This window comes from Acanthochromis polyacanthus, chromosome 5 (assembly GCF_021347895.1).
Source record: "Acanthochromis polyacanthus isolate Apoly-LR-REF ecotype Palm Island chromosome 5, KAUST_Apoly_ChrSc, whole genome shotgun sequence".
In the NCBI taxonomy this organism is placed as follows: Eukaryota; Metazoa; Chordata; class Actinopteri; family Pomacentridae; genus Acanthochromis; species Acanthochromis polyacanthus.
Window position 1 is genome coordinate 2,324,925 of NC_067117.1, and position 25,695 is coordinate 2,350,619.

Genomic DNA, 25,695 nt, shown 5'->3' on the forward strand with positions numbered 1-25,695 from the left:
CTGCTACGAAGCCAGGTCGCCATGGTAACCGATGCTGGTCTGGAGGAGGTTCTGTTCAGAGCTTGGGATTTAAATCAGCTGGAAGACGCATCTTCATTTCACCAGTCCTGTCAGATTCTCAGCTGTGGATTTTATCTGTGAACCTGTTGACTGAACAATGTTGCTTCAGTACCGCCACTCTCAGCGCTGTGTTGCCACGGAAACCAACACGATGCTTAAAATACAATATCTATAAAAAGTAGAGAAAAAGTACAAATATCCAAGTTCACCGTGGTCAAACTGTACTTATTTACTGTGTTTAAATCAACAAAAACATTGTTTTTTTACAGATATTTGCCATGAAGAAAATCTTGAATACTGATGATTAAAATATCACAAAACTGTACATAATGACACTACTAAAAAGTATTTTTTAAAAGATAAATATATAGATACATAAATGGATACGTTATTTATGGTATCCAGCAGCTCACACATATTTCATTTATGAAAAATAAGGAAAATTCTGACTCTAAATTCAGATTCTCGTGTTAATTGTCGATTAACTGAGGTTGTAGGATTTATTGAGGCAGTTAGCATTAAGATATGTTAAGGTTCAGCGGCCTGTGGGCGGACCGTTTTGATATCTGCATGAGCATTTTTCGAAATAGAAGGACACTGCCAACGCGATGATTCAAACACTATACACCGATAGAAAGCTTAGATTCTCATGAATCCGCTGGTATAAACCACTTTCAGATGTGATTACCACAGCGGGTAATATAAACACATTTCTCCAACAAACAACAAAAATTTAAAGGGCACATAAAGGGCATAACTCACCTTTGGACGCTCTTTTACTGGTCAAAGATGAAAATAATCCATAAAAACCAGCCAGAATCCAAGCTTCGGTATCCAGACAATACTATCAAGTACAATATTTTGTCCAAAACATGTCTAGAAATAAGTAAATAATCCACAAATAGCTCGGCTCCATGTGCGCACACACAGCGCTGCACGTTTCATATTCACCGTATTTATGCCCATATTTTTATTCAGCGTGCAGAAATCCATGTGGTCTAGGACTCAAAATGGCGACTGAAGTCTTACCTTTATGTTTACACCGCGTTTCAACCAATCAAGTGACTCTGGCCTGCCTCCGAGCCCTAAACGGCCAACCGTAGCCGAGACTGACCGATCTGGATCCACCTCATGTCGTCAGTAAATTCTGAGCAAATCACGTCGGAGGAAACGTTTGACTGACAGGGCTGGTAGCCAATCAGCCTGCTGAATACCAGACTATAAATACAGCCTCTGCCAGCAGGGTTGTGTGACGTTTCACACCTCGGCTCCGGCTGCAGATGGAGCCTCTCTGTCTCCCTCCCAGTATCTGCTTCTGATCCACACTGAAGTGCCTTTTTTGAGTTCTTTATGAGTTTTTGGAGTGAAAATAATGTGAAAACGGGCTATAAAACGAACATATACCATTTCTGCCCAGGGTGTACAGAGGGTGTCCAAAATTGACAGCGCCTGGCCATAGCAGTACAAATACATGTGTGAAACACTCATTTCTTGTAGTATTGCTCTGAAATTTTGACCTGAACTATGTAAGACCCCAGGCTGTTGCCTTTTTGTGTTTTCAAGCTGTCACAGTGCTGCCACACTTATTTTCAGGTGTTTTATTAGGGAAAAAATTTAGGCGAGAATAAAAGTCATCCTAATTCAGTGTGTTCCAACATAAAATACTCTGTGCCAGTAGCACCCAGATTAATTCTGACTGCACTGGGTGACAATTCAGGTTGTCAGCTTTCAAAGGAGACCCCAACCATGCCTGTACTCCAAACAGTTCAAGAACAGCATTCAATTTACTTTCCGTACATCTTCAGTAGAAATTTCGGGCGGAAATTGCCTGTACTTTATGGGGTTGATATTGAGCTATTTTCATAGGAAACCCCTTTTAATGAGTTTTAAACACAGATTTAGGTCATATTACTCCTTACATTTACTGTTTGTGTCGCGTGGTTTAATTAGCACTGTTAGCTTCTTATCATTTCCAGCATATAATCCACTGCGGGCTAACATGTTTAGCTATGCTAGCTCACACAGCTAGCTAAACATACAAAACGCCGTTTACAGCTCACACGTAAAAGAGTAAAAAACAACTAGAATCCAGAAGATTAACTAAGCATTTAACCAGCGCTTAGTGACTCTAACTAGCGATAACCGTTAGCACTTGTACCTGTTTATGCTAATCGCCGATGCTAATTCGGTTATGCTAACCGCTAACGCACAGTTCCAGCACATAGCCACATCCCAGCTTTGTTCTGACCGAAAATACCAGCAACCAAAACACATATTTCAGCACTTCTGAGCAGAATTCTTACCTGTGCTTTGATTTCTACTCATGCCTGTGTTCCTTTGACAGGTGTACTTTTCAAACTATGATACATGCCATAATGTTCATGTTCAAAGATACACTTTTCAGTCATCTAGGACATTCACAAATGTTTTTTGACAGTTTTAATGTGATTTTGGTTCATTTTTAACTTATTTGGGACAATTTCTGAATCATTGTGAACAAATCGAGCCATTTTAAGCCAGTGTAAGTCATTTTGATCAAGTTTTGGGTGTTGGGACAATTTTGTCTTCATTCTGGGAACACTTTCATCATTTCTGGAAGCTCTCAATGTAGTTTGGATAATTTGGAGGTATTTTCGACTATTTTAGGCTCATTTTGGACAAATACAACACAACAAAACATCCAGGGTACCAATGCTTGATTTGATGACTTAGTTTTGTTGTTCAAACTATGATATGATATGAACAATATTGTGCATGATGATTCCATTTTTCCCCCAAATTTTGTCAAACCTTTATGTTTTCTATTTTGATTATTTATGACTTTCTGTTGCTTCATTCTGCACAGGAGACATTTCTGGGTTCTCTCTCCTTATTTTCATGGTTGTTCTGTTTCCATAAAGGTTCAGGACTTTATAAATGCAGTAAAAAATGAGCAACAGTGAGGAGAAATGTGATCGGAGCAAAACCGCCCAGAAACCGCTCAGAGTTCAGAGGGTTAAAGATCCACATGAACAAACATTTGCTGCATGTTCTGGCTAATCCACAGGGGATCCGCATGAATAGCACCGTGAATGATTTCATTGGTTTGGTTAGTCTGCTGCTTTCCATCACCAAGTTATTCTGAAGGCCCAGATGAAATGAATTCAGTCCCCTGTTACGTTTCTTCATTTGTTAAACCTGTAGTTGGTTTTCGACGTATTGGTTCAACCTTTATCAGTGTGCTGCTGGTTTTCATTTGGAACCCCAGAGTCGTGTCATATCGTCAGCAAGTCGCCTCGATCAAACCCAGATCAATCCTCCATTAATCTTCGTCATCGCCGCGATCCGCTTATCCGTTTCAGCAACCGGCGACGTCCCGGGAACGCATCCATCATCGGCTCCCCTGCCTCCAAATTAAACCCTGTCGTGAATTATCATGGCGGTGCAACAGAGCCGGCAAATTGTTTACATCTAATCAATAGCCTAAGCAATCAATGCAAATTATCTGCATGCATCGTGCGGAAAGACAGACCGAGCTGAGAGAGTGTTTTCACAGCGTAGACTTTTTAATGGGCAGAGCTTTCAAACTGAATCGTCCAACTAGTCATTCAATAGCAGAATAATTTAGTACAAAAAGGACAGCAGTGCAACCGTTCCAAAGGACACCGGAGACGGTTGCTAGGCAGCAAGCCGTCGGCGGAGGTAAAACCTCTCGTGGACCTCGGACAGATTGATTTATCAATTCAAGGCTAAGTGGGAGCAGTAGAAAAGTGACAGTGACCAAAAACCTCATCCATAAACATCAGCCGGGGTTTGATCGGCGACTATGACAGGATGAGGGAACTCCCGGCGGAACCAGGAAGTCAAATCAGACATGAATGAAGACGGGATGGGGATTCTGCTGTTTTAAGGTACCAGTTGGTTTTATTATTACAATGCACACTCGATAAGCAAAAAAGCCTTGGCATCCTGCAAAAACCAACAATATTATGACAATACGAGTCACTCGCTTGAGCCTGCATCGGCCGGTCGCTGAGCGGACCGCGCCGTTACATTATTATTGCAAAGGGTCACTTTCAAGTTGAAACTCATCAGCAAACGTAAAAGGACATGAAAATAAAATCAGTGATTACATAAAGTATGGGTCGTTCCATCTTTGTATGGTGGGAGATACATTTGTAAATGCAAACACACACAGTAAAATAAAACACTGGAAACATGTGACCCATGACAAACAGAAAATAAAACCCAAAAAGAATACATAATTGAATCATAATCTAGGCTAAAATTTTACAAATCACAGAAGACTAATCATTAATCGTGTTTTATTGTAATAATCAAACAATTTGAGGCTGTATCAAAAACTTTGTAAAAAAATTAGAAGGAGATTTTCATCGAGCTACAATATACAGCAGAAGTAAATACATCCCGGTGCAATGTCACTTTAAATATTTAATGATTCACACTTGTACCACCTGCAGAACAACTGCATTCATTTTCAGTTGAACAGTTGAAGCTTTGCTCGCATAAACAATAATAATAATAAACTTTAGAAAGACTACTGAAAATCAGACCCCGAAACAAAAGTGAGTCCACCTGCATGAACATGGTTCTAAAATGAGCTCTGAACAGCAGAACATACTAGTTTTGGACCTGTGGACTGTTTATGTCAGCATCATGGCTCCAAGTGGAAAAGAGTTGAACAGAGCAAGTGAAAACTCTCACTGTAAGACTTCACAAAGATGGAAAAGGATCTAAGGAACTACAAATCAGTGATGAACCAGAGTTATAGGAGTGATCAGGAGGTACAGAAGGAGTCACAGTACCACTAATCATGACTGCAGCAGTCATCCTCCTGAAATAACCTCACCTACACTGAACTACTTTTACAATCTAGCAGTAAAAAACAGACTGCTTCAGACTTGGCACAGGAGTTATCAATGAAAACCAGAGTTGGTGTGAAGCTCAGGACACTTCAGAACATCAACCTCTGTGGACGGAGGACAAGAAACAAAACCTTTGCTTCTCCTTTGGCACAAAACTGCAAAATGAAACTCTGCTAAAGAACAATAAAATAAGCCTGATGCATGTTAGAAGCAAACTATTTGGTCAGATGAAGGTAAATTAGTTGGACTCAGATGGAGTCTAACCTGACCAGCACTACCACAGTGAATGCATAGTCCTGACAGTGAAGTACGGACGGCTTTTGTTGGTTTCGGTGGTAGTTTCGTCTCTCCTTGTGCTAATTTTTTTTATCTCTTTGTGTATATTTTATGTCTTTGTGTACATTTTGCGTCTCTCCAAGTCAGGACTACCACAGTGAATGCATAGTCCTGACAGTGGAGCACGGAGATGGATGAGTACAAAAGACATTTTCAAAAGTCATCAAAAACAAAGGTGGACACACTAATAAAATATTTTAATCTCCGTAATTAAAGGTTGCATTAAGTTCCTTCTGTGGGGCTTGAATTTTGAATACAGTAAATCTAAACATTTGAGGATTTTGAATCATTTGACACTTCAGTGACATTACACAAAGATGTCCTCACTTCTGTTATACACTGTAATTATTGGAAACTCATTTTTTTCCATCCGAATCTCTGTCGCCATCTCATCCGCGATCCTCTCCTCAGTGACCTCTAAAACGTGAACATCTGTACATACAGTCTCCATGGCACACAATGTGTCAGACTGGAGAGACGAACTGCCTCGTTACATAAAAAAATAATTATCCCTGGTCCAAAATAAACTGCAGGGGTGTTCTTCCTGCCGTGTGCGTGTAGAAACCTGGTTTTTCACTGTAGATGTGTGAACCGCAAGCATCCATCCGAACCGAAATCAAATCAAATGAACTGAAATTCATCTAAGCTATACAGTTTGCATCCAAATCAAACTTTATCTGGTAATAAAAACAGTAGTTTTCTTGCTGCTTATGTCTGCTGATGTAACAGAAGGTCCATCCGATGTGCTGTGATTTAATGTTCATGTAAAACAGGAATAAAAACCTCCCGCAGGTTATTTTAGCGAGGCAGTCCCCCCCCCACCCCGATTTCTTCCACCACCAAAAAAATATAACAATCTATCAGAACGTCATCCAGATATACAGTGAATTTTAAAACCAATGAAACAAACAAAATATTTATTATTCATCTCTAAATCTTTTTTTTAGGCTACCTTGTTATTCTCAGCTTTACTAGACATTGTGAATAAGGATAGAAACAGACAACAAGTGTTAAAAGGCAAACCGTATTGAATCTGAATAAACACACTCACTCATTCACACAACTCCACCGCCCATTCTCTTGTGTCGTCTGCAGGGGTGATTGGAGATCCGTGCGATAGTAGCTTTTTCTTGTATTCGAAGGGATCTCACTTTTAAAAACTGCTGCCTGCAGTGGTCTGATGACAGTTCACTGGATTATTCAAAAGCAAGACAGAAGAAGAGTTGTTAGGCTTCAGTCCAGAGAAAAATCGGGGGAAAAAAGCTAACAATCTCGGGGTAAAGATGGAAAGGACAAAAAAAAAAAATCAAAATCAACTGAGAGAAAAATGAAATGCTGGGAAGGGAGAGCTCATCTCCCAACTGTCGCTTCTGACCAACCGGTCAAACCGAAAGCCAGTGTGACGAGAATTTGTTTGTCTTAGGCCACTGTAGTCGCTGGGCTACCGCTGAAACAGTAGTCCCTCCCAGCTGTGTCGATCGATCGTCCCATCCCAATTCATGACTCCCCATCCCAAACCAAAGTCCCCTGTAACTGTGTTGTACTTTAGCACCTCTTGTTGTCGCTCCCTTTAAATGTCCAGACAGACAAAACACCAGAATGGAAACAGTTCCTCAGGCGTCCTCACCCTCCGCCTGACCAGCAGAGGGGTAAACAAGTCTTAGGGCGGCACGTAGGGAGGTGGAGATCTGTAGGGAGTCATGTTCTTGGGACGGGAACCTTTGCCCTCCATGGGAGTGGTGAAGGGAGGTGGTGGCTGGTAGGGAGGCGCGTTAGGGTCCTCGTCTCGTAGGGCCGTGTACTCCCCCAGCAGCTCCTGGTTCAGGGGGGTGGTCTCCGGCGTGGCCATGTTGGGGTACTCTGGAGGTGGAAGAGGGGGTTTCTCTTCCTGCAGAATCAGGGGCATGCTGGAGGAAGGAGGCGGCTTTGAGTCATCAAGTTCGTCCGCAAAGATAATCGGCACGCCCTTCTTGATGAAGGTGGCCTGGTCCTCGATGGTCAGCTTGCCCTTTCGCTTCTTTCTGTAGCAGATCATCGCGATGATTCCTGCTATTAACAGGATCGCAGCCACCACCACAGCAGGTATCACCGTGTGGAGGTAGACGTCATCTGTGCTGTGTCTGCTCGATCCCAGACCCGGAGTGACCGCCGGAGGTTCTGGTATGTTGATCTCCTCTGGTGGGATGAAGGAATACGCTCTGCAGCTCGCACGACCCTTCACACTGACGCCCAGTGGCCTGAACTCAGGCTCCATGGAGTACCTGAAGGTCTGAGAAGGTCTTCCATCAGCATCTGCGAGTGTCCTGCTCATAATTTGCAGCTGTTCCTTCGGACACGGATGCTGTGGGAGGCTGGTGTTGGTCCACTCAACCACAATAGATCCTTTGGTGATGTTGCGTAGGCTCACGGTGCTGCTGTTGCGGTCGCCCAGTGCGTAGGCCAGCTTTTTCACCAGGAGGATCTTCTTGTGGATGTCGCTTGTAACCAAACGTGGCTCGCCGTCGAACCGGGCTCTGAATATCACAGGGGTTTTGTCATTCGCTGGCCAGCGGTTCACATGGACCTCGATAGCATCAAATACATTCAGGCCACCTTTGTCGGTCGCCTGCATGAAGTACTCATGTTTTCCAACATGATCGACATCAGGCAGGCCATAGAGGAGCTGGCTGGTGGTGTTGAACTGGATCCACGATCCGTCTGCAACCACCTCATTGTGATTGTGTCTCAGGGTCAGACGCAGCTTATCTGTAGTTCCATCCTCCTTATCGAAGAAGGTATCCGAAGGGATCTTGACCTCGAAATAAGTTCCCACCAGCGCGTTGACCTGATCGATGGGGTTCCTCAGGACAGGCTTCTCGTTGTACGGATCCGGTACCAAACCAGGTGCTGGTGTCGTGCGCCTTGGCGGCTTGGCTGTGGAGGTCTTTGGTTCTCTGGACACCGGTGTAGTTTTGGGTCTCTTGGGTTTCTTGGTGGGCCTTCTGGTTGGTGAGGGTGGCGTGGCGGTGGCTTCCACATATGTTGGCCTGGTCATGGTGGGCTGGATGGGAATCGTGCTGGTGCTCTCCAACACCTTTGTTGGTTGGGGAGGTCCCAGGGTTGGGGTGTGGGCAATCGGGTCCCGGACTCTGATGGTAGGCTTGCCTGGAAGGGGTACCGGGCCTCGTACAGGGGGAGCGGAGCTTTCGGTTGGTGCAGCGATAGAAGGTGAGGAGAGGGTCGGGATGATCCTCCCCGGCGGCTCCACCACAGTTGTTGGAGGAAGCACCGCCAGAACAGGCGTCGGGGTGTTGTTTAACTGCCGTCTGACCCGCTTCGGGACGTGGGGTTTCTTGTTGGCGATGTGCCAGCCCACCACTGGGTATCCCAGCATGGCCGACATGGCGCCTTCCTTTGCAGGACCCTGGACGCTGTTGATGTTTGGGACGGTGCTTTGGTCCAGCGAGCAGCCGAGCTTCCAGGACAACAGAGCACCGTTCTCCACCACCTGGACAGACAACAGATATCATTAATTTGATTATACAGCATCAATTTGCGGTATCAACAATAAATTTTTTCTTAGACCTCGTTAGACTCATACTAGAACTAAAGATTTACAGTAGACTTCTATTCAAATTCCTTTAAATCAATTAGTGAAGTACTAGAATTCGAAGTCAACACATTCATGTCATTTTGACCACTTGCAATTCTAACTAATGATATCAACTAATACATTTTCACTAACTCAAAATGTTCATGTTAATTCTTCACATCAACAATTAATTCCTTGCGTGTATAAATGTTATTATTGATAATCAGGAATTTAAATAGAACTCACCAACCTTTACCATAGACTTCTATTCAAACTATAAACTCTAGTTCTCATAAATGACATCTGTGACACACTTTGCCTGTCAAACTATTTAAGATTTCTCTACTCTGATAACTATGAATCAATTCTGACTATTTCTTAAAGGAACGGTAATTTTTATCAGACAAAAGCTTTAAAATATCTTCAGTGACATGTCTCAAATTAGTACTGTAATTAGTCCGACATACCCAAAATGTAAATATTTCAGTCACTGACAAAAAACTACATTGAAAATTATCAGCTGACAATCCTATCTTTTACGACAAAAAAAAAACAAAAACTAAATTGACGATTCATTAATCAATGAAGAAAAACTATACAACATTTTTAATGAACTAACGAGTGTCTTAATGTGTTTTTTTAATGAGCTGCAGCTCCTGGATAATGCAGTTATGCAATGTGATAATAATAAACAGCACAATGAAGCAGAAGAACACCTGTCACCATGGCAACCGCATACAAACATGGCACATCTGTGGCCTCAAGTGTTAGATGACATAAAAACTAAAAGAAATGATTCCAAAAAAAAGGCACTGATGAAAACTAATAACAAGCACATGACAAAAACAAACTAAGAAGAAATAACGTTAATGTGTCAGACGTATCGGAAATGCAACGTGTGGGAATTCAGATGCAGATATCTGTAATTTTTCTGGTGCGAAAGGAAATTAGTGATGTTTGTGATTAAATTAAAGATGTTCATAAGTCAGTTTGGTGATCAGTTTCTACTTTGAAATGTGTCACAACAGGTTTACAGATATCCTAAATCTACATTACGCCATTATAGATAATTGATATCGTAATGTCACACACAATAAAATATACAAACCGTTGTGAATCTCAGCCCAATTACCAAACTAATTTCAGATATGTCACTGAAGATATCTACAACTTACTGGAAACTTCAATTCCAGCTTTAATTTGTCAGAATTGATTTACAGATATCAAAAATGGAGATATTTGATCATAATTGTTTTGTGTATTAATGCACTTCTCACTCGTTCTGACATTCACATCTATATTAATAATTACATTTTGAGCTGTCATGGCTGAATGTTAAATGTCATTCCATTTATAATATCTGCAACGTCAGAACGATTGTTCATGTCAGCAATTTACATTTTGATTAGTGACTAACTGAGCTGTAGATACTATTTTAAAAAGCGCAGCTGTTCATTTTGATGTCAAATTCCTGTTTTTGATCCCAAAATGTTAGTTTGGACGAAATAAAGCAAACAATAAAGTAGATATCTTCAATATAACTGTTACTACTGCAAATGCATTTCTAACTGGAGCTGTCAGATTTCAGAGATATGAAACTAAATTCTTACTAGTTACAGTTTTAGTGAAAATATTTCTTAGAATTAGTCAAAATGACATTATGGACAGGTCAACTTGAACTCCAATTACAGATATATGAAATTAAATTTGAGTGGAAGTCAATGGTAACGGATGATTAGCTGTAATTAAATTCAGGATAAAAATCAACCAAAATCCAGAGAAATTCACTGGATTTTGTTTGACTTTTTCCTGAATGTTCTTAAAGAAACATTTTTTTAGCATTTCTTTTTTTTCCACGAAAAAATGTTCAAAAATTTCCCAAAAATGTGGACATCAGAAGTTTCACAGGGAAAATCTAGATATTTTTTCCACATTTTTAAACTTTAAAACGGGTCGACACCAGGGCTAAACTACCGCTCAGCTCCACTGATTGAATGCTGAAAGCCCTCATTGGTAGTCGGCCCCGTCGCCCACCTTCTTGGCGTTCCCAGGCCCGGCCATGAAGGCAGACATGTCGAACAGTCGGTTGTTGACCACCGGGAGGATCTTCATGTGCTGCAGCTCGACGCCGGAGAAGCTCCTCATGCTGTCCAGCAGCTCCACCCGCTGCTCGGAGCTCATCTTGGTGAGGTCGGCGTCCAGGATCACCGTCAGCACCGTCACCGGCTCCTCGTTGGCGCACATGAAGGGCTGGACGTCGTCCTCGGCCGACGCCTGGTTGGACGCCGTCTGGGCCGAGTCCACGTCCGGGTGGTCCTCGGGGTGCACCTCAATGGAGAAGACCTCCGAGGAGGACGAGGACTTGGTGTGGTTGGAGATGGAGACGGAGATGTAGTGCACGCCCTTGTCCTCGTCCAGGGGGAGGCCCTGAAGGATCCGGCTGCCGGCGTCCCAGTGGAGCCAGGAGGGGAGGGAGTCCTTCCCCATCTCCGTGATCTGAAACAAAAACATGGAGGGAATGAACCAACGCTGCCACATGTAGGAGGACAGCTGATTGTTGAAGAAATGCACAAATAAACCTTTAAAAAATGATTCAAAGGCAGATTGAAGGGAAACCGTGGCCATGGAACACACTTAGGAACACATTAAAGCTCACTTCAGTCATTTCCTGTCTTATTTTTGTAATACTTTGTCTTGTTTTTGTTGTTTTTTGTCGTTTGTCTCATGTTATTGTCGTTTTGTGTTTCATTTTTGTCTGGCTTGTGTTTTTTCATTTTATTTTTGGCATTTTGTGTTGACCTTTATTCATTATTTTTCCTGTATTCTATTTGTCATTTTGTTTCACACCTTTGTCTCATTTTTGTCTCATTTTTGTCGTTTATCCATTTTCTGTGGCTATGCAACTCTTGTCTAATTTTTTGTCTCTTTTGTTTTGTTTTGTGTCGTTTGTCAAATTTTTTGTTGTTTGTCTCATTTTTAGAATATTTTGTCTTGTTTTTGTTGTCTTTTTTGTCTGACTTGTCGTTTTTCTCGTGTTTTTGTCATTTTGTTTCTTGTTTTTGTCATTTTGTTTTCTTTTTTCTCACTTGCATTTTTGTTGTTTTGTTTCCCGTTTTTGTCTCATTTGTCGATTTTTTTTGTCGCTTTGTAACTTTTTCATCAAATTTTTCACCTCATTTGTTTTGCTTTGTGTTATTTGTCTCTATTTTATCATTTTGTTTCTTGTTTTTGTTTTTTGTCTTTGTTGTCAGAATTTTGTCGTTTGTGTCATGGTTTTGTTGTTTTGTTTCCTTTTCGTCTCTCGTTTTTTTATCTAATTTTGTAGTTTTGTTTCTCGCTTTTGTCGTTTCTCCGCTTTATAACTTTTTTTGTCTAATTTTTGATCTCTTTTATTTTACTTTGTGTCGTTTTGTGTCTTGTTTTTGTCGTTGGTCCATTTCTTGTCGCTTTGTAATTTTTTTGTCTAATTTTTTATTTCTCTTAATTTACTTTGTGTTGTTTTGTGTCTAGTTTTTGTCATTTGTCCATTTTTTTGTCGCTTTATAACTTTTGTGTCTAATTTTTGATCTCTTATTTGACTTTGTTTTATTTTGTTTCTCATTTTTGCCGTTTTGTTTCTCATTTTTGTCGCTTTGTGTCTCATTTCTGTAATATTTTTTCTCAGAATTTTGTCGTTTTGTCTCGTCCAGTTATCCTGCCGGGGACGTCCTCGTGGTGGCGGGAGGCTGACGTAGAGAAATGGATCTGCACACATAAATCCAAAAACAAGAACAAATGCTTCGCACTCTCGGGCCTCCTGCAAGTTAATTCTGCGGCTAATAAATCGCGGTTGATAAATTATGTAGAGGCAGCGCTCCCCAGACGCATCATTAATGCTCTAACCAGCACACAGGCAGCGCCGGGGGAAAACACACACTCATAAACACACAACCAGGCGACAAAAAGCGACAACACGAGGCCACACATCACATCCTGGATCACGCGAATCACACGGCCTCACAAACCTCCTCAGAACCTCACAAACTGTCTGGTGATCGTGTTTCTGCCGTTTCCTCCCCTCCTTCTTCTTCTTCTTTTTCTCTCTGCTGTCGTTATTTCTAAAATGTCATCATCAGAAGCCGACAGTCTCCTTTCACCGCCAGATTAAAGCTCATTTCTGGGGCGAGACGTCACGATTCCAAACTCAAATCTGCTGCAGGAGGAATTATTTACACATCAGCCCACCTGGATAATCACACCTTCAACAACAACATCCCATCATCTCCTCGTATCCGTTATCCACCTCCAGGAAAAAAAAATGTTCAGGCGGAGGCTCGTCTAACTGAGGCTGATTTCATTTGTCGCCTCTGGTTTTGGTCGTTTGCATTTATTTTGGACACTGAGTGCCTTTTTGTCATTTTGCATCTTGTTTCAGCCACACTGCATTTCTTTTTGGACATTTTGTGTCTGGTTTTAGTCATTTAGAGTGGATCTTCAGTCATTTTGCGCTTCTTTTTGGGCATTTTGTACCTTATTTTGGTCATTTCAAGTATATCTTCTGTCATTTTATGTCTCATTTTGCTCATTTCGCATTTCTTTTTGGACATTTTGTGTCTAATTTTAGTCCTTTTAAGTGTATCTTTGGTCATTTTGTGTCTGGTTTAAGTCATTTTGTAGTCATTTTTGGATATTTTGTGCCTTATTTTGGTAATTTCAAGTATATCTTCGGTCATTTTAAGTGTATTTTTGGTCATTTTGGGTCTGGTTTTAGCCATTTTCCATTCTTTTCAGACATTCTGTGTCTTGTTTTAGTCGTTTTGCAGTTGTTTTGGGGTATTTTGTGGCTTGTTTTGGACATTCTCAGTGTTTTGTGGTTTTTTTTAGCTATTTTGCATCTTGTTTCGACATTTTGTGCCTGGTTTTAGTCATTTAGAGCGTATGTTTAGTCATTTGATGTCTCATTTTGCTCGTTTTGCATTTCTTTTTGGACATTCTGTTTCTGGTTTTAGTCATTTGCATTTGTTTTTGGTCAATTTGTGGCTTGTATTGGACATTCACAGTGTTTTTTTTGTTTTTTTAGCTATTTTGCATCTTGTTTCGGCCACACCATTTCTATTTGGGCATTTTGTATCTTACTTTGGTCATTTCAAGTATATCTTCTGTCATTTTATGTCTCATTTTGCTCATTTCGCATTTCTTTTTGGACATTCTGTGTCTGGTTTTAGTCATTTTGCATTTGTTTTTGGTTAATTTGTGGCTTGTATTGGACATTCAGTGTTTTTTTTTTTTTTTTTTAGCTATTTTGCATCTTGTTTCGGCCACACTGCATTTCTATTTGGGCATTTTGTATCTTACTTTGGTCATTTCAAGTATATCTTCTGTCATTTTATGTCTCATTTTGCTCATTTCGCATTTCTCTTTGGACATTTTGTGTCTAATTTTAGTCCTTTTAAGTGTATCTTTGGTCCTTTTGTGTCTGGTTTTAGTCATTCTGTAGTTATTTTTGGATATTTTGTGCCTTATTTTAGTCATTTTGTGTCTAATTTTAGTCCTTTTAAGTGTATCTTTGGCCATTTTTGTCTGGTTTTAGTCATTTTGTAGTTATTTTTGGATATTTTGTGCCTTATTTTAGTCATTTTGTGTCTGGTTTTAGTCCCTTTAAGTGTATCTTTGGTCATTTTGTGTCTGGTTTTAGTCATTCTGTAGTTATTTTTGGATATTTTGTGCCTTATTTTAGTCATTTTGTGTCTAATTTTAGTCCTTTTAAGTGTATCTTTGGCCATTTTTGTCTGGTTTTAGTCATTTTGTAGTTATTTTTGGATATTTTGTGCCTTATTTTAGTCATTTTGTGTCTGGTTTTAGTCCCTTTAAGTGTATCTTTGGTCATTTTGTGTCTGGTTTTAGTCATTCTGTAGTTATTTTTGGATATTTTGTGCCTTATTTCGGACATTGTGAGCACCTTTTTTGTCGTTTTGCATGCTGTTTTGGCCATTTTGCGTTTTTTCAGAGGCATTTTGTACCTTATTTTAGTCATTTTGTGTCTGATTTTAGTCTTTCTACTGACTGCAAAGTATTTACTTTATTGATCGCTGACGAGTTTCACTAAAAGCGCCTCTGGAGTTCACCGCATACGGCAGTTTTAAAAGCTGTGACATCAGAAAAACAAGCGACAGAACGTACGCAGAGGCAACAAACAGGAAAACAACAGCAGCATCGTCATCCACTGCCAGGCCTGTACATCAAACAGCAGAAACGTGCGTTCAGACGGAGGCTCCTCCAGCTGAGTTTGATTTAATTTGTCGCCCGGCCTCCGAACTTCAAACCCAGCGCCTCGTGACAAATGAAATCACGGAGAGACAATGAAGGACGAGCGATCTGTCAGGCGGTAATCATCGTCATCGCTGTCATAATTGGTCTGCGAATTAGTGGATTTACGTCCCGAGCGCTCGGAGCTGCAGATTAAACACGGGGGAAAAATAAATGACGATTACATTCATCAGGTCGGATGAGGTGCAAATGAATCACCGCCCCAAAATGAGGTTATTTATAAGAGGAACAGTCGAGTTTGAACAATCAAAAACAAGAACTTTAGAAGACTGGATTGAAAGTTCAGGCCCCAGAATGGAAATCTAACAAAGTCCACCGGTGATTTCCAAGCAGAAAAACAAACATTTCTCAGTTTGGGATCTATGGACCGTGTCTACGTCTGCATCAAGCGCTGCCACAAGAACCGAAAAGTCCAATTTAAGGATCCATGAAGATCAACTAAAAGTCAGTCAAAGCAGCAGGAATCTGGAGATCCAGAAGGAGACGTAGCACCACTAATCATGGCTGCAGTGTAGAAGAAGTCATTCAGCCATTCTGGGACATTTTGTGTCTTTTTTTGGACATTCTGAGTGTTTTGTTCATCATTTTGCATGTTGTTTTGGCCATTTTGCAGTTGTTTTTGGACATTTTGAGTCTTGTTTTTAGTCATTCCGAACGTATCTTTGGTCGTTTTGTGTCTGGTTTTAGATGAGAAAGTCTTCATTGTCCCAATTTGGGCAATTTGATTTGATGTTTCGGTCATTTTCCATTTCTTTTTGGACATTTTGTGTCTGGTTTTACTCATTCATTCGTTCTTTTTGAATATATTATGTCTTATTTTGGACATTGATTGCCTTTTCAGTAATTTTGCATCTTGTTTCGGGAATTTTGCATCTTCTTTTTGGACATTTTGTACTTTATTTTAGTCATTTTAAATGTATCTTTGGTCATTTTACACTTCTTTTTGGACATCCTGTGTCTCGTTTTAGTCGTTTTGAGTGTGTTTTTGGTCATTTTATGACTGGTTTTAGTTATTATGCATTTCTTTTTGGATATTTTGTGTCTTATTTTGGATACTATGAGTGCCTTCTTAGTAATTTTGCGTCTTGTTTCAGCCGTTTTGCATATCCTGTTGGACATTTTTACCTTATTTTAGTTGTCTTAAGCGTATTTCCGGTCATTTTGGGTCTGGTTTTAGCCATTTTCCATTTCTTTTTGGACATTCTGTGTCTGGTTTTAGTCGTTTTGCAGTTGTTTTGGTTATTTTGTGGCTTGTTTTGGACGTTCTCAGTGGGTGTTTTTTTGGTTCTTTTTAGCCATTTTGCATCTTGTTTAGGCCACACTGCATTTCTTTTTGGACATTTTGTACTTTATTTTAGTCATTGTAAATATATCTTTGGTCATTTTTTGTCTTGTTTTAATCATTTTGCGTTTTTCTTTGGACCTTTTGTTCCTCATATTGGTCATTTTATTTGGCGTTTTGGTCATTTTGCATTTCTTTTTGGATATTTTGTCTCATTGTCGTCATTTAAAATGTATCTATTGTCATTTTGTGTCTGATTTTAGTCTTTTTTCCGACTGCAGAGTATTTACTTTATCGATCGCTGACAAGTTGAACAAAAACGCCTCTGGATTACAGCGCATACACGAGCTTTAAAAGCAGCGAGAACAGAAAAACAAGCAACAAAATGTATGCAGACGCAACGAACGAGAAAATAACAGCACGGTTTCCTGCCGCGATGCGTTTCCCCAAAGCTTCAGACCAAAGTCGACCTGGCGGCTGAGAAAGTCCTCAGTCTAGCTTCCTGCCTCCCTAAAAAAAACATGAAAAATACATCAAATCCCCCCAAAATGTCAAGAAAACATTTCATATCTCCTCCCTGAGCTGGATGTTTGGCCCTAAAGGTTATCGAGTGCTCTCACAGACTCCTCCAGCTTTCCTTCGCCTCCCGCTCACCGCTGGCAAGGTTACGGCCTCCGAAAACAGCCGGGGAAACGCCGCCTTTTGGAGGATTTATTTCAGAACCCGCTGCTTTCCCAGGAAGCCGTTCGAGGCGGCGGAGGTAAGGGCGACTCAGGGCGAAGACATACCGCTCAGACGCAACAATCAAAGTTAATCTCCTCCCAGAGCAGCGGTTAAATGCCTTGCTCAAGGACTTCACAGCTAATTTTGGAGGTTCTGAGTGCCTGTTTAGCCATTTTGCATCTTGTTTTGGCTATTTTGAGCTTCTTTATGGACATTTTGTACCTTATTATTGTCATTTTAAGTGTATCTTTGGTCATTTTGTGCCTAGTTTTGGTTATTTTCCTTTTTTTTTTTTTAGACATTTTTAATACCTTTTAGCCATTTTGCATCTTGCTTGGGACATTTTACATTACATTTAAGGCATTTTGCGTCTTATTTTGGTCATTTTGAGTGTATCTTTGGTCATTTTGTGTCTAGTTTTGGTCATTTTCCATTTCTTTTCAGACCGTTTGAGTGGCTTTTTAGTCATTTTACATTGATTTACATTGTTCTGACCATTTTGATGATTGTGTTGACCATTTTGCATTTCTTTTTGGACATTTTGTACATTTTGTAGTCATTTTGAGTGTATCTTTGGTCATTTTGTACCTAGTTTTGATCATTTTACATTTGTTTCTGGTCTTTTTTGTCTGTTTCAGTCATTTTGCGTTAAATTTTGGTCATTTTGAGTGCATCTTTAGTCATTTTGTGTCTTGTTTTGGTAATTTTCCATTTCTTTTTAGACCTATTGAGTTTCTTTTTAGTCATTTTGCATCTTGCTTTGGCTATTTTGAGCTTCTTTTTGGACATTTTGTACCTTATTATTGTCATTTTAAGTGTATCTTTGGTCATTTTGTGCCTAGTTTTGGTTATTTTCCATTTTTTAGACATTCTGAATGCCTTTTAGCCATTTTTCATCTTGTTTGGGACATTTTACATTACATTTAAGGCATTTTGCGTCTTATTTTGGTCATTTTGAGTGTATCTTTGGTCATTTTGTGTCTAGTTTTGGTCATTTTCCATTTCTTTTCAGACCGTTTAGTGGCTTTTTAGTCATTTTACATTGATTTACATTGTTCTGACCATTTTGATGATTGTGTTGACCATTTTGCATTTCTTTTTGGACATTTTGTACCTTTTTGTAGTCATTTTGAGTGTATCTTTGGTCATTTTGTATCTAGTTTTGATCATTTTACATTTGTTTCTGGTCTTTTTTTGTCTGTTTCAGTCATTTTGCGTTAAATTTTGGTCATTTTGAGTGCATCTTTAGTCATTTTGTGTCTTGTTTTGGTAATTTTCCATTTCTTTTTAGACCTATTGAGTTTCTTTTTAGTCATTTTGCATCTTGCTTTGGCTATTTTGAGCTTCTTTTTGGACATTTTGTACCTTATTATTGTCATTTTAAGTGTATCTTTGGTCATTTTGTGCCTAGTTTTGGTTATTTTCCATTTTTTAGACATTCTGAATGCCTTTTAGCCATTTTTCATCTTGTTTGGGACATTTTACATTACATTTAAGGCATTTTGCGTCTTATTTTGGTCATTTTGAGTGTATCTTTGGTCATTTTGTGTCTAGTTTTGGTCATTTTCCATTTCTTTTCAGACCGTTTGAGTGGCTTTTTAGTCATTTTACATTGATTTACATTGTTCTGACCATTTTGATGATTGTGTTGACCATTTTGCATTTCTTTTTGGACATTTTGTACATTTTGTAGTCATTTTGAGTGTATCTTTGGTCATTTTGTACCTAGTTTTGATCATTTTACATTTGTTTCTGGTCTTTTTTGTCTGTTTCAGTCATTTTGCGTTAAATTTTGGTCATTTTGAGTGCATCTTTAGTCATTTTGTGTCTTGTTTTGGTAATTTTCCATTTCTTTTTAGACCTATTGAGTTTCTTTTAGTCATTTTGCATCTTGCTTTGGCTATTTTGAGCTTCTTTTTGGACATTTTGTACCTTATTATTGTCATTTTAAGTGTATCTTTGGTCATTTTGTGCCTAGTTTTGGTTATTTCCATTTTTAGACATTCTGAATGCCTTTTAGCCATTTTTCATCTTGTTTGGGACATTTTACATTACATTTAAGGCATTTTGCGTCTTATTTTGGTCATTTTGAGTGTATCTTTGGTCATTTTGTGTCTAGTTTTGGTCATTTTCCATTTCTTTTCAGACCGTTTAGTGGCTTTTTAGTCATTTTACATTGATTTACATTGTTCTGACCATTTTGATGATTGTGTTGACCATTTTGCATTTCTTTTTGGACATTTTGTACCTTTTTGTAGTCATTTTGAGTGTATCTTTGGTCATTTTGTATCTAGTTTTGATCATTTTACATTTGTTTCTGGTCTTTTTTTGTCTGTTTCAGTCATTTTGCGTTAAATTTTGGTCATTTTGAGTGCATCTTTAGTCATTTTGTGTCTTGTTTTGGTAATTTTCCATTTCTTTTTAGACTTATTGAGTGCCTTTTCAGTCATTTTGCATCTTGTTTGGGCCATTCCGCGTTTCTTTCTGGGAATGTTGTGTCTTGCTTTAGTCATTTTGAGGTTATCCATCGGCAAGGGCGACTCAGGGCGAAGACATAACGTTCAGACGCAACAATCAAAGTTAATTTCCTCTGAGTGGTTTGATAAGCTCCCAGAGCAGCAGTTAAATGCCTTGCTCAAGGACTTCACAGCGAAGTGGCAGTCGAGCCTTGTTCACCTCTGAAAACAAACTTTCAAGGATGAACACGGCGACTTCTAACGGCCGCTCTGAGACGGCGGCATTATGGGAGCCTTAAAGAGGAAAGTCTCGTCTTTTGAGCTCTGGCTGTCAGAAGCAGCTAATTAAAACCAAATAAACGATAATCTCATCAAAGTTAGGGTTTGTTTCATCCTGTTCTTTCCTCCGCTGACACATAAAGCCACTGTGACTATCAGCTCCACAAACGCATTTGAAGTCGACGTGAGCGACGACCATGAAACGCTGCCAGACGTTATCGCCGATCGAAGGCATCGTCCTCATTTTCCTGCATCGTTTCCTCCTCGAGTCTGGAGTCAGAAAAAGTCCAGAGAAGCAGCCGCGGTGCCGAAGGTTCACCTTACGGACGGTGAGTTCAGGGTCCGCGCTGAGTGGAAGAAGCATTTCCATCCGGTTTGAAAGCTTTTGAAGGATACGGTCAATGCGTCTTCTGAAGTACTTTGACCTCATTGAATTTCAGTGGCGGAATACAACAGTTCTACTCTACATGAGCACAAACAGTAGAAAATCACCATCAAAAGTAGCAGACATGGCACAGGGTGAGCTACTTGGAGACATTTTGCCTCTTGTTTTAGTAATTTTGATTGTATATTTATGAATTTTTTTTGTCTGGTTTTGGTCATTTTGCATTTCTTTTCGAACATTTCACGTGAGGTTTTGGTCATTCTGAGTGTCTTTTTGGTCATTTTGGACCTTATTTTGAACATTCAGAGGGCGTTTTTCATCATTTGCTTTTTGTTTCAGTCATTTCACATTTCTTTTGGTCATTTTATGCCTTGTTTTAGTCATTTTTGTTGTATCTTTCATTCTTTTGCGTCTGGTTTTGGTCATGCTCATTCTCTTTTTAGTCAATTTGCATCTTGTTTTGGCCACTTTGCATTGTTTTTGGACATTTTGTGTCTTATTTTAGTCATTTTTAATGTGTCTTTGGTCATTTTGTGTCTTATTTTAGTCATTTTACATTTCTTTTTGGACATTTTGTCTCTGGTTGTGGTCATACTCGTTACGTTTTTAGTCATTTTGCATCTGGTTGTGACCACTGTGCACTGTTTTTTGGACATTAAGTGTCCGGTTTTAGTCATTTTGCACTTTATTTTGAAGATTCGGAGTCCTTTTTATATCCTCTTGCATTACTTTTTGGACATTTTGTGTCTGGTTTTAGTCATTTCACATTGCTTTTTTGTCATTTTGCACCTTATTTTGAACATTCTGAGCCCCTTTTTGTCATTTTGCCTGTTTTTTCAGTCATTTTGCATTTATTTTTTGTCATTTTGCACCTTATTTTGAACATTCTGAGCCTCTTTTTGTCATTTTGCCTATTTTTTTCAGTCATTTTGCATTTCTTTTTGAACATTTTGCGCCTTATTGTCATATATACGACATTCTCAGCACCTTATTAGACATTTTGCTTCTGGCTTTGGCCATCTTGCGTTGCTTTTTGAACATTTGCAGCGGTATTTCACTCGTTCAACCTTGATTTAAACTCAGAGTACATGCAGACATGAAGGCCTTATTTGCAGTGGAACCGAGCAGGACAATAAAGGACGTCAACACACAAAAAACAAACTCAGATAGCAACAATTACCATGTTAAAACAAACGAGTGAAGAGCTGTTGGAAGTAAAATGCAACCTGGAGAGAATCTGTTCCACCCAACGCCGTCTTTGCTTTTATTTCCTGTTTCTGTACAGTGCTGGCTTTATCAGCAGGAAAAAAAAACATTCCTTTATTATCCGGAGAGACGTGCAATCACAGAGTTCAAAGAGTGGGATTTAGATCCACGGAGAGCGAGACGGAGGGGCAAAGAAAGAGGGAGGTCAAGCAAGAAGAATGAGAGGGAAAAACAGAATGAGATATTTATTACGAGGAGGCGTCTGCGGAAATAAAGCATCTCATTGTGGCGGCGAGAGGAGAACGTGGAGAAAGGAGGGCATTGTTGGAGACAACTCGACCGACAGCCTCCGATAAGACTCATATTCTGGAGGAAGGATGAGGAAGAGGAGGAGGAGGAAGATGAGAAGATGCTCAGATATGAAACAGAGGTGAACAGAAAAATGAGAAGAGAAAGCCAGCATGAGGTGAGAAAAAGTCCGAGAGAAAGAGAGGAGGAGAGGATGGATGGATGGAAGGATGGATGATAGATGGATGGATGGATGGAAGGATGGATGATAATGGGTGATGGATGGATGGATGGATGATGGATGGACAAATGATGATGGATGGATGGATGATGGATGGACAAATGATGATGGATGGATGGATGATGGATGGACAAATGATGATGGATGGATGGATGATGGATGGACAAATGATGATGGATGGATGGATGATGGATGGACAAATGATGATGGATGGATGGATGATGGATGGACAAATGATGATGGATGGATGGATGATGGATGATTATAGATGGATGATGGATGGATGAATGATAATGGATGGATGGATGGATGATAATGGATGGATGATGATGGATGGATGGATGATAATGGATGGATGGATGGATGATAATGGATGGATGATGATGGATGGATGGATGATAATGGATGGATGACGGATAGATGTTTATAGATGATAATGGATGGATAATAATGGATGGATGACAGATGGACGGATGATTATAGATGGATAAATGATAATGGATAGATGATGGATGATAATGGATGGATCACAGATGGATGTTTATAGATGGATAATGGATGGATGGATGATAATGGATGGATGGATGATGATGGATGGATGGATGGATGGATGATGGATGTTTATAGATTGAGAGCTGAAGGGTTTCTATTTTCAGATGGATGTTTATGAGGGGAAATCCGTCTCTCAGCCTATTCTCTGCCGTTAAAAATTCATTGGTGGCGTCGGTCCACGGCCTCACGGCGATCCAGGAGGGAAATATATGAGCTGCAGGATCTGAAATGTCGCCGTGTTCACAGAGAAAAACAAGCAGCTTTTTGTTTGAAAGTGGAAAACTCCTCCTATCTGAGTGCAGCTCCAAGAAGAAAAGGCAGGAAAAACCAAAACATGGCTTCAAAATCAGAGAAGTTCACGTCAAGATTCAATCAATCCTTCATTATTTAACATCTAAAATCATTTTTTCTGTTAATACACTCCTAGAACACCATAAATTAGCTGTAGTACCTCTTAGTCTTTAATCCTATGAGGCAGAGAGCATTAAGGGAGTTTTGTGAGCAAACGGGCACCATGACAACGTTTTTGTTAGGATTAATGACCTCCAACTAGCGTACTCATGCTAATCTAGAAAAAATTGTGATTTTAACACTCATTTTAGCCACTTTGAATTTCTTTTTACTCATTTTGTGCCTGGTTTTGGACATTCTGAGTGTCTTTTTGATCATTTTGCTTCTCGTTTTGCTCATTTTGCATTTATTTTTTGCACATTTTGTGCCTTATTTTAATCCGTTTAAGAGTATGTGGTCATTTTGTGTCGAGTTTTGGTCATTTTGCTGTTCTGTTTGAATATTTTGCGCCTTATTTTGGACATATTCAGTGCCTTTTAGCCATTTTGCATCTTGTTTTGGTCATTTTGCATCTTGTTTTAGTCGTTTTAAATGTATCTTTGGTCGTTTTGTGTCTGGTTTTACTCATTTTCCATTTCTGTTTGGACATTTTGTGCCTTATCGTCAACATTCTGAGTGGCTTTTCAGTCATTTTCCATCTTGTTTTGGCCATTTTGCTTTTCGTTTTGGATGTTTTGTGTCTCATTTTTGTCATTTTGAGTATATCTTTGGCCACTTTTAGGTTGTTGTTGGTATAGATGCTGTTCCAGGTTCATATCTGTCCTTTTTTTTGAAGATGCAGGTGGACTCCTGAGTCTTGTAGGTCGTTTAGTCTGTGCTACTCGCTGCATTAGACTACATTTATGGGTTGTTTTCTTGCATCATTTGGACGTTCTACATTCAGATTAGAACAAAGGAAGCCTCTTGGATGAAACCCCTTCAAGAACCAAAAGAAGAAGTCCTTCTCCTGAAGCTTTATGAATCTGATAGATCCTTAATCTTCAATAAAACCTGCAGTTATAAAATACCGACACTGTAAAGCATCGCCATAATTACGCTTTAATGGATCCTTAAACATTAAACCAACAACGCAGATCCAAAGCCCTGAAATAAAGAGCACAGCGGTGGAACCTGAGATTTCCATTTGATCGCAATAAAAGGTTCCCAGAGATGAAAAAGGTTCCAGGAAAAACATACTTCTGTTTCTATTAATAGGTTCTGCTGCAGGACGGAGAGGCAGCGGCATCAGGAAGGCATTAAAAAAAGTCATTAAACAAAAAACTGTTTGCGACTGCAGAAGTTTGCGGGGGGAAGCCGAGCCACGCGCGCGCATTAATTCACGTGCACGCTCGTAACCGCAAACACAACCCCTATTATGCAGTCATTAAAGCCCGATGATGGAGAGGCCTCTTAGCCGTAAAAACCTGCGCTGAGGCGAGCAAACACAAACCCCACGGCGGAGACGGCCGCCAAGGCCTGCAGCAAACCCAGAAAGATCCTCTCTGCTCAAACCCAGAAAGATCCTCTCTGCTCAAACCCACCACTCTTTTTCCTGCTGCAGTCCACAACGACCAGCCCAGCCAACGGAAGCCGTTTGAGTTTTTATCTAAAAACGGAAAATTTTGGAATTTTGGAACATAGGTTTGGATTGGATTCATGTAGTTCCACTTATCAAAGAGCAGCTTCAACGATAAAATGCAGAAAAGTAATTAACTATTTAACATCTGATACCATTTAATTGGATAAAGCACATCTCAACTTTAGTAAATTAGCCGTACACTGGAAAAAATGCCCCTCTCAAAGCAAGGAAAAAAAACTTTTTTCAAGGAACTTTTACCCTGAAATAAGTGAAAAAATCTGCCAATAGAACAAGAGAAAAATGGATTGGTGAGATTTCTAGAAATAAGATATGAAATTTAGAATATTGAGATCTTAAAATTAGCTGGAAAATTTATTTTAATTTATATTTTACCAGGATTATCAAGCTTAGGCGTATTAACTCTCTTGCTGAATTCATTTACGGCACCAAAAAATATTGTTTCCTTGTCTGAAAAAATACAATAAATTCAGCAAAAAACTCTTCAAATTTATAAAATTTTGCAAAATCTTCAGGAAGAGAATTCCTTTGAAGTTCCCCTTAAAAGTTTTTTTTTAAATCCTCAAATTTGGCAAGAAATAAAAATAAAAAAAAATCGATACAAATTTAAAATATTTTCAAAAAAATGAATAAAAATTTTCCAAAAAAATCCAAGAAATATCTAAAGTGATTCCATATACATCAGTAAAACTTCTAATATTTTCTTTAAGAACATTCAGAAAAAAAAATAAACATTCAAATTTTTTTCCTGAATGTTCTTAAAGAAACATTTCTTTAACATTTCCCTTTTTTTTGCCATCAAAAAATGTTCAAAAATCTCCCAAAAATTTTGAAAATGTAGAAATTTTCAGTGTGAAAATATTTTTTTTCCACATTTTGAAACTTTAAAACGGGTCAGTTTGACCTGCAGGACGACACGAGGGTTAAAACGAGATAATTTCAAGATTGTTTGATTTAGCAAAATATTAAAGATGCATTGTCTTAAAACAAGTCCCTCCATCTGCTGAAATGTCACTTATTAAGTGAATTTATCTTAAATCAAGTGTGATGAGACATTTAGACTAAAAATAAGACAAACAGATTTGGTAAGATTCTGAGTTTTTGCAGAGTTGTACCTCTTTTTAAACCTACAGCAACCAGAAAGGGAAGGAACTTTGGCAAGCAGAGAGCATTGAGGTGGTTTAGCTCGTAAACGGGCACCATGACAAAGCCTTCTGT

General features: G+C 39.4%; 1 protein-coding gene across 1 annotated transcript in view; it reads right to left on the minus strand.

The window, feature by feature from the left end:
- Positions 1-3,584: 3,584 nt before the first annotated feature.
- Positions 3,585-25,695, minus strand: part of dag1 (dystroglycan 1) — an 84,790-nt gene continuing 62,679 nt past the window's right edge. The window contains exons 4-5 of the mRNA XM_022206100.2: positions 10,867-11,328; positions 3,585-8,748 (exon numbers count right to left, since the gene is read on the minus strand). Coding sequence (XP_022061792.1) covers positions 6,922-8,748; positions 10,867-11,328 — 2,289 coding nt within the window. The 3' untranslated portion in view covers positions 3,585-6,921. The remainder of the gene's footprint in view (positions 8,749-10,866; positions 11,329-25,695) is intronic.